At 29.9% G+C, this 9986-nt stretch overlaps 1 protein-coding gene across 16 annotated transcripts; it reads right to left on the minus strand.

The window, feature by feature from the left end:
* Positions 1 to 251: 251 nt before the first annotated feature.
* LOC107456573 (zinc finger protein 271) lies at positions 252 to 9952 on the minus strand. Of its 16 annotated transcripts, XR_011636758.1 has the most exons (5): positions 9372 to 9711; positions 8298 to 8471; positions 6441 to 6590; positions 3584 to 3754; positions 252 to 488 (listed from the first exon to the last, which is right to left on the minus strand). XR_011636758.1 is itself a non-coding variant. In XM_071180728.1 (4 exons), exon 4 carries the CDS (start codon positions 2849 to 2851, stop codon positions 1739 to 1741), a length of 1113 nt encoding a protein of 370 aa, XP_071036829.1. In that variant the 5' UTR covers positions 2852 to 3754; positions 6441 to 6590; positions 8298 to 8471; positions 9734 to 9952; the 3' UTR covers positions 252 to 1738. The 16 variants fall into 16 exon arrangements, 15 of the variants coding, with proteins under 15 accessions (XP_071036829.1, XP_071036828.1, XP_071036827.1 ...); XM_071180728.1 differs by lacking the exon at positions 9372 to 9711 and adding an exon at positions 9734 to 9952 and having other exon boundaries at positions 252 to 3754; XM_071180727.1 differs by having other exon boundaries at positions 252 to 3754; positions 9685 to 9739.
* Between the last annotated feature and the right edge of the window lie 34 nt (positions 9953 to 9986).

Genomic DNA, 9986 nt, shown 5'->3' on the forward strand with positions numbered 1-9986 from the left:
AAAAGTGTCCCAACTAGTCTCACTTTTACTTACCTTGTTGACTAATGACTTAAAACTACTTTACTTATGACTTTTTTTTTATAATAACTTTATTTGTTTAATTTTAAATTTATTGCTTCCATTGCCCATAGGTAATTTCAATAGTCTTATATACTTTAAAATCAACATAACAATACAGAAATGAACTATAAATGTGCGACAGATTGCTAAATCGAAGAAAAAAAATTACAAGTAATTCTTTTCAGAACAAATAGAATCAGATTAAAATTTTATTATTCTTTTACAATTTTAATATCTCATATTTTAACCATATTATATGTAAAGCAAAAGCAGTCCTGTAACAATCCATTATGGACTGAGGGGAACACAGAGGTTAAGGCTTTACAATTTCGAGACCAATGACATGATTGCGGCTTGCAAGAATGTGGTCAGCACTGCACTCAGGCTGCCTTCACTTCCCAGACAAGCTGGTGCCCATTGATCTGAAGCTAGGTGGGGAAATAAACACCTCTTAAGCACTTTTCAAGCACTCAAAAGCTATTTTTAAGCACTTTAAAAAAAAATCATAATTAGGCAGGGTTGGAAAGTTTTTGACAATCGAAGGTTTTATCTTGTTTACCGTCATGTCAAAAAGAAAAGAAAAAACTTTTATCATTGTTTTTGACAATTGTCAAAAATCCAGAAATTTTGAATCGTATAAAACGAATGGCGTTTTTATACGCTACGAGCTGGTGATACGCCGAAATAGATTGGGGTTGAATTAATTATGAAAGCATTGAATAGGACAATGTGAACAGTGTCTTTTTGCAGGATTTGAAGCGAAAATCAACATAGTATAGGAAAAATCTCATTTTGAAAAAGGGAAAATTAAGCACTTTTTAAAAACACACAATGAAAAAAGCCCCTTTAAGGACTTTTAAAAAACAAAAATAAGCACCTTTAAGCACTTTTTAAAAACGCTATGCACCCTGATAGAGCCAACTAAAATAATAAGTTTTTCCAGCAGTGACTATTTTTACTTTATATATAATAGTTTTATTAGAATCTTCACCAAACTCTTTATGCAAATAAAATAACAAGAATAAGAATTTGAAGCACAACAAAAATAACTTTAACCCCTATGATGTAAAATCTTTTATGACAAATTTGTCTTAGAAAAATAAGGTTTCTCGTCAGTATGAACACGATTATGCACAGGCAATGTACTCCTATGTGAAAAACTTTTATTACACATGAGGCAAAAATATAGTTTTTTACCAGTAAGTGCTAATGTGTCAAGTTAAATTTGATTTCTGCGAAAAACTCTTATTACACACACGACAAGAATAGGGATTTTCACCAGTATGAACATGACTGTACTAGGAGAGATTATGTCACAACGAAAACCTTTTGTTACACAAGTCACAAGAATCAGTTTTTCACCAGTATGTGGGCGAGCAAGTACAGCTAATTTCTGTTTATGAGAAAAACTCTTATTACACACACTACAAGAATAAGGTTTCTCACCACTATGCACAGACAGCACCGCCTTTGTTGAAAAATTTTTTTTACATATGAGACAAGAATAGGGTTTTGCACGAATATGAGTGAGTGTGTGTAGAAAATCCGTTTTCGTGATAAACTCTTATTATATACACTACAAGAACAAGATTTCTCACCCCGTATGATCATGACTGTGCACAGACAGTTCACTTCCTGTTGCAAAACTTTTACTACATAAGCCACATTCATTAGAAGACTAAGGTTTCTCGCCAGTATGAACACGACTATGCGCATGCAAATTACTCTTATATGAAAAACTTTCATTACATAAGTCACAAGTATAAGGCTTTTCACCAGTGTGTGTGCGAAAGTGATAAGTTAAATTCCACTTACTTGAAAATTTCTTATCACATACACAACAAGAATAAGGTTTCTCTCCTATATGAGTACGGCTGTGCACAGTTAGATTTGACTTACTTGAAAAACTTTTATTACATTCACTGCAAGTAAAAGGCGATTCACCAGTATGGACACGTCTGTGCATTGACAATATTTGCCTTCGTGAAAAACCTTTATTACATATGTCACAAGAATAAGGTTTTTCACCAGTATGAACACGTCTGTGCCTGGAGAGATTATGTCTGATTGAAAACCTTTTGTTACATATGTCACAAGAAAAAGGTTTTTCACCAGTATGTGTGCGAGCATGTACAATTAAATACTGTCTCTGTGAAAAACTCTTATTACATAAACTACAAGAATGAGGTTTTTCCCCAGTATGAACATGATTGTGCACAGACAGTTCACTTCCTGTTGCAAAACTTTTATTACATAAATCACAAGTATAAGGCTTTTCACCAGTGTGTGTGCGAAAGTGTCGAGTTAAACTTCTTTTACATGAAATTTTTTTATTACGTATACTACAAGAATAAGGTTTTTCACCAGCATGAGTGCGACTGTGCACAGACAGTTCACTTCCTGTCGCAAAACTTTTATTACATAAGTCACAAGTATAAGGCTTTTCACCAGTGTGTGTGCGAAAGTGATGAGTCAAATTCCTGTTACTTGAAAGTTTCTTATTACATACACTACAAGAATAAGGTTTCTCACCCGTATGAACACGACCGTGCACAGACCGTTCACTTCTTGTTGCAAAACTTTTTTGACATATGTTACAAGTATATGGCTTTTCACCAGTGTGTGTGCGAAGGTGACAAGTTAAACTCCTATTACTTGAAAATTTCTTCTCACATACACTACAAGAATAAGGTTTTTCACCCGTATGAACACAACTATGCACTAACAGTTCCGCCTTTGCTGAAAAACCTTTTTTTACATATGAGACAATAATGGGCTTTTGCACAAGCATGAGTGAGTGTGTGCTTAGTTAAAATCTGTTTTCGTGAAAAACTCTTGTTACATACACTACAACAATAAGGTTTTTCACCCGTATGAACACATCTGTGCGTAGACAATGTTCTCTCTTGGGAAAAACTTTTATTACATATGTCACAAGAATAAAGATTTTGAATAGTGGGTGTGCTATCATGTTGATTTAAATTCATCTTCATTGAAACTTTCTTATTACACACACTATAAGAATAAAGTTGCTCCGAAGTACGAGTGTGACTATGTCTAGTTACATGTTCCTTCTGTGAAAAAAAACAAAAAACTATACTACATTCTAAAAAATTAAAGATTCTTTTCTGTATGAGTTTTAGGCACGTTCTGTCTTTTTAACTCATACTGGCTGTTACGTCCCAATAACCTTTGTATAGCTAATTATCTTATTGAAGATATTTATATGAGGTGTAAGGATAAGGTAAGGATAAGTACTGAGTTAGATTTTAGTTTCTATTACTGTTTTACTTCAGATTGCTGTTTTAGACTTAATTTTTTTTTTTTTGGAAAAGCTACAAAAAAAATTCTGTTGATTGAGTAACTGATGAAAGTAAAAACTACTACACATTACATTAAAATATTCCAAAAGAAGTATTTAAGTTATCAGTAATTAAGTATGAAACATATTTAAGCTATTTTCAATACATTTAAGTTATACAATGTAATAAATGATTAACAATCAAACATCACATTTAAATACCAATCAATATTATAGTCTAAAGGCATGTAAATGCCTTTCTTCAACTTTTCAGAGGCAGTTGAAACTAGCTTAAAAAAGTCAGGCAGCCTTTTCTTAACTAATATCTTAGGTAAACACCAAGTGTCATAAGATACTGGCAATGCAATTGTATCCAAGTAAGGAAATGCAATTCTGAAAAGAAAAAAAAACCTAATAAACAATTAAAATATGTGCCTTGGTATCAGGGTTCGTTGATTTAAATCAGCTTGATTTAAATCACGATTTAAATCATGATTAAAATCAAATGATTTTTTTAAAAAAATCTTTGATTTAAATCAACTAATTTATATATATATATATTATATTGATTTTAAAAGTTAAAAAACAGTGCGTTAAATATTGATACTTTTATTATTTTCTTTTCTTAGTTTTAAAATTTATTTTAAATAAATTGCTGTAGTAATTAATTTTAGTTAACGAAATTACTTTCTTTCTTGGAGTGTGTTAAACACATTTGAAATTACACGTTTAAAAATCTTTTGATTCTTAACATTGAAAGTACAGATTAAAGTAAATATTTAATGCTGTCTTAATATAGACTTGCATAGCTGTAGAAAGTAAATAAACATGATTTTTTTTCAGAAAGAAAAATAAGCAAATGTTAATTAAAATTCTACCTTTTGATTAAAAAAGCATGGAATTCAAATCTACATTATAGTTTATTGATGGAAATTTCTATGTTTCTAAAGCTCGAGGTAATATTAAAAAGAAATTACCTTAATATGCCAAAAATAGAAAGAAAAAAAAAGAAGCTGAGTTCAGATATTTTTTCCTGATATAGTGTCATTCTTCCCTTTCAAAGTCTATTTGAAGCAGTAGGGTTTATTAACTGGTATTTTTTTTTCTTCTTATAATATGTTTACGGTATCTTTGAAATTATCAGATTTTCTTTTGTGAAAAAAATTCCAATGAGTACATAGATTTTTTAAAAATGTTTTTTAGCTTAACTTATGTATTTTGATATAGGATTAAAAATGAATATTTTAACATAAAAATTTATAGATTGAATATTTATTTTTTGATGAATGACAACATTTATAAACACAATCTGTTGCATTTATTTTGCCATTTTATAAATCATGAGGGAAAAAAAAAGAGATCACAATTTTAAATTAAAATTATGGTGTGCTAATTGAAACTTTGTGTTACTAGTTAAAGTAGTATTCTTTAAATTATCTATTTTATCTTGTCTTTTAATTTCAATCATGCCCTTGTATCAAAATGGTCGCTATGCATTATAATGAAAAATTATTTTAGTAAGTTAGAGCTTCTAAAATATTGTTATAATATAGTTTCAATATTAATTTAATTTTGATTAAACATTTATAAAGGTTTTTTTAATCATAAATTAAAGCTCTTATAGTGTTTTTGAATAGAAATCAAAAAAATCTGATTTAAATAAAAAAATCCGATTAAAATCAAAATAATCCGATTTTTTTTTAAGAAAATCAAAAAAATCACGAACCCTGCTTGGTATAATGTATAGAATATTTTAAGCATGAATAAACATTTCGAATCAATATTTAAATTATGTCAACAGGTACAGCGCACAGAATACATGAAAGATTTCACCTAAATGTTTCTTTGTTCAAAGAAGGTGACTTTTAGGAAATAAGTGCCAAACTCAATGACTTATACGTAAAACAAGCTGATAAGTAAGAAATGGCATACTTTTTCTGAATACCTCATAGCAAAAAGATATTATCTAACATTAGGAAGATGCAATAAAAAAAAATTCAGTAAAAAGCACTTAAAAGTGCAATGACTTTTGAATAAATTAGAATATATAAAAAAAAAACTCAGTGTTAAGTTCAGAAGCAAATGGACCCATTTCAGCATGTCAAATTTAATCTTAGCAGCATTCATGTGGAAAAATTCATGAAATTATTGTATATGCAGCTAAAAAGAATATTTTGTTTAAGAATAGCAACTTAAAATAATATTTTTTTAATAACTCTTATTCCTTTTTTTTATTTCCCAAATTAAAATTTCGTATACAAATATCAACATACAGTGCATAAATAGCTCAGATTTTAAATACTAGAACAAGAATAATAAGTAACTCTATTATAAAGTACCTAATTACTTAAGCAGCATCAATTCTGTTCACTTTTACTAAAATATTTTCAACTTTAGATGCCTATTCTTCACTCAATTGATAATGAGACTTTTTTACAATATACAGAAGATAGCCCCATAAAAAAAAATAATACTCTTGTTGAAACGATTTTAATAAATATTTTCTATAAATATTCTCATACTTTTCGTCCAAGGGTATATTCATTCTTTATAAATGTAAATCACTTTTAATTGCTAATATTTCTTGTTATAAACAGCTTAAATATATCTTTTATAACAAAATATATCTTTTATAACAAAAACTCAAATTTAGTTTCAAATACAAATACTAGTGTTTATAAAAAATAAAAGTGTTGACATCCTTTGGAATCTCACCCGAAAACGAACTACATTTGCTTTGTACATAGTGACGAATCTTGCCCAGTGGCGAATGCTATTGACTATTGGGCACACAACACTTTTCAAAGAAAATGTTAGAGCTTGCGCCTACCAACACCTCAGTCTCTAAACATATTTATTTTCTAATCTCAAGTTTTCCCAGTTCAAAATTTTGAATCTAGAATTTATATCAGTTCAAATAAATTTTCAATATAAAAAAAAAACTCATATTCGGAGTTAAACTTCTAAAATTAATATTTTTGCAATCTTTAATACGAAAAATAGATATCTTCGATAGAAATATCTTTCACTGACATATTCAATTAACTGCAATGAGACATTCTATACCTTTAAGAATTACCTAATAAATAGTATATTGAAACTTGTAGACACTTGGCCTGCTATTCTTTTCAAACTACACCACTTCCAAGAAGTAGAAAATTCAGTATGTGGGCTAATCACAATTTGTTACATCTCTAAGCCTCATATCAATTGTGTCTCATTGAGCCAACTAAAAAAAATAATATTCTCCAGCAGTGACTATTTTTACTTTGTAGCAGTTTTATTAGAATCTTCACAAAACTCTTTATACAAACAAGAATAAGAATTTGAAGAACAATAAAAATAGTTGTGAACAGCTAAACCACTATAATGTAAAATCTTTTATAACAAATTTTTACACTTAGCAAAATATAAACAAAACTTATGACAGATAGGGTAAATTTCAGTAAAAGATTTCTAAATGTGTCTTAGAAAAATAAGGTTCTTTCCTTGAATGAACGCGACTGTGATAAATTAGTACTGTCTTTGTTGAAAAACTCCTGTTATATACATTAGAAGATTATGGTTTCTCGCCAGTATGAAGACAACTATGCACACGCAATGTAATGTTATGTGAAAAACTTTTATTACATATGGGACAAGAATATAGTTTTTTTACCAGTATGAGTGCTAATGTGTCGAGTCAAATGTGATTTCTGCGAAAAACACTTATTACACACACTACAAGTATAAGCCTTTTCACCAGTGTGTGTGCGAAAGTGACGAGCTAAATCCGCCTTACTTGAAAATTTCTTACCACATACACTACAAGAGTGAGGTTTCTCACCTGTATGAACACGACTGTGCGCAGACAGTACATTTCTTGTTGCAAAACTTTTTTGACATAAGTCACAAGTATATGGCTTTTCACCAGTGTGTGTGCGAAAGTGATAAGTTAAACTCCTATTATTTGAAAATTTCTTCTCACATACACTACAAGAATAAGGTTTCTCACCTGTATGAACACGACTGTGCTTAGTCAGTTCACTTCCTGCTGCAAAACTTTTATGACATAAGCCACAAGTATAAGGCTTTTCACCAGTGTGTGTGCGAAAGTGACGAGTTAAATTAATCTTAATTGAAAATCTCTTATCACATGCACTACATGAATAAGGTTTCTTACCCGTATGAACACGACTGTGCACAGACAGTTCACTTCTTGTTGCAAATCTTTTTTGACATAAGTCACAAGTATATGGCTTTTCACCAGTGTGTGTGCGAAGGTGACAAGTTAAACACCTATTACTTGAAAATTTCTTCTCACATACACTACAAGAATAAGGTTTTTCACCCGTATGAACACATCTGTGCATAGACAATGTTCTCTCTTGTGAAAAACTTTTGCTACATATGTCACAAGAATAAAGATTTTGAATAGTGTGTGTGCTATCATGTTGATTTAAATTCATCTTCACTAAAACTTTCTTATTACACACACTATAAGAATAAAGTTGCTCCAAATGACGAGTGTGACTGTGTCTAGTTACGTGTTCCTGCTGCGAAAAAAACTATACTACATACTCTAAAAAAATGAAGATTCTTTTCTGTATGAGTTTTAGGCACGTTCTGTCTTTTTAACTCATACTGACTGCTACGTCTTAATAAGCCTTGTATAGTTTAATTACCTTAATGAAGATATTTATATGAGGTGTAATGATACGGTTTTATACGTGTGTACTAAGTTTGATTTTAGTTCCTATTACTGTTTTAGACTTAGAAAAAACTTTTTGAAAAAGCTACAACAAAAATTCTACAATATTTTCCTGTTGATTGAGTATTCCAAAAGAAATATTTAAGTTATCAGCAATTAGGCATTAAAAGTATTTAAGCTACTATCAATACATTTAAGTTATACAATGTAATAAATGAATAACAATCAAACATCACATTTAAATACCAATCAATATTATAGTCTAATAACAATGTAAATGCCTTTCTTCAGCTTTTCACAGTGGGAGTAGAAACTAGTTTAAAGAAGTCAGGCAGCCTTTTCTTAAGTAATATCTTAGGTAAACACCAAGTGTCATAAGATATTGGCAATGCAATTGTATCCAAGTAAGAAAATGCAATTCTGAAAAGAAAATTAATAAACAATTAAAATATGTGCCTTGATATAATGTATAGAATATTTTAAGTGTGAATAAACATTTTAAATCAATATTTAAATTATGTCAACAGGTACAGTGCCCAAAATACATGAAAGATTTCACCTAATAGTTTCTTTGTTCTAAGAAGTTGACTTTATATATATATATACAGGGAAGACACTAGGCTTTCAAAATCCCGGGTCCCTGGGACCCATGACTTTTAAAAAACTGGGTCCTTTTGAAAAAAAATGGGTTACATAATTTTTTAAACAAATACAGTAGAGAACCATTTTTCCGGTATCCAGAAAACCGGGAAAAATTTTGCTCGATTTTCCCACCATTTTAAACTAGAACGAAAAAAGCGGAATTTGGACTCATCCTTGAAGTTGAGTAGAGGAAAATTTTTTTTTCCCCGTTTACCCAGAGAAACGTCATTTCCTCTGTGACCTNATCAATATTTAAATTATGTCAACAGGTACAGTGCCCAAAATACATGAAAGATTTCACCTAAAAGTTTCTTTGTTCTAAGAAGTTGACTTTATATATATATAAAAAAAACTAAGTGTTTAATTCATAAACAAATGGACCCATTTCAGCATGTCAAATTTAATCTTAGTGGCATTCACGTGGCGAAATTCATGAAATTATTGCGTATGCGGCTAAAAAGAATACTTTGTTTAAGAATAGTAACTTAAAGTACTTCAAATAATATTCTTTTAATAACTCTGTTATTGCAATTTCTTTTAATTCCCAAATTAAAATTTCGTATATAAATACTCAACATACAGTGCATAAATAGCTCAGATTTTAAATACTAGAACAAGCATAATAAGTAACTTCATTATAATGTACCTAATTACTTAAGCAGCATCAATTCTATTCACTTTTACTAAAATATTTTCAACTTTAGATGCCTTTTCTTCAGTCAGTTGATAAGGAGACTTTTTTACAATATACAGGAGATAGCCCCATAAAATAAAATACTCTTGTTGAAACGAATTTAATAAATATTTTCTATATATATTCTCATAATTTCTGTCCAAGGGTATATTTATACTTTATAAATGTAAATCACTTTTAATTGCTAATATTTCTTGTTATAAACAGCTTAAATATTACAGCATGATAATATGTCTTTTATAACAAAAACTCAAATTTAGTTACAAATATCAGTGTTAATAAAATAAAAGTACTGACATCCTTTGGAATCTCACCCGAAAACGTGTTTTTTGTTTTTTTTGTTTACCTGTTTGTTTGTAGATGAATGCGATGAGCTCTATGAGTTAGTTTATAGCTTTCTATTTCCATTAATGTGGTTTAGGGTTGAGGCTTGATAGGTAGCTGGTTGTTGCTGTTGTTAATTTACGTCGCACTAGAGCTGCACAATGGGCTATTGGCGACGGTCTGGGAAACATCCCGGAGGATGATCCGAAGACATGCCATCACAATTTTGATCCTCTGCGGAGGGGATGGGGGTCTCTATCTTTTAAGGAATTGGT

The sequence above is a fragment of the Parasteatoda tepidariorum genome, chromosome 5 (assembly GCF_043381705.1).
Source record: "Parasteatoda tepidariorum isolate YZ-2023 chromosome 5, CAS_Ptep_4.0, whole genome shotgun sequence".
NCBI classification, from domain to species: domain Eukaryota; kingdom Metazoa; phylum Arthropoda; class Arachnida; order Araneae; family Theridiidae; genus Parasteatoda; species Parasteatoda tepidariorum.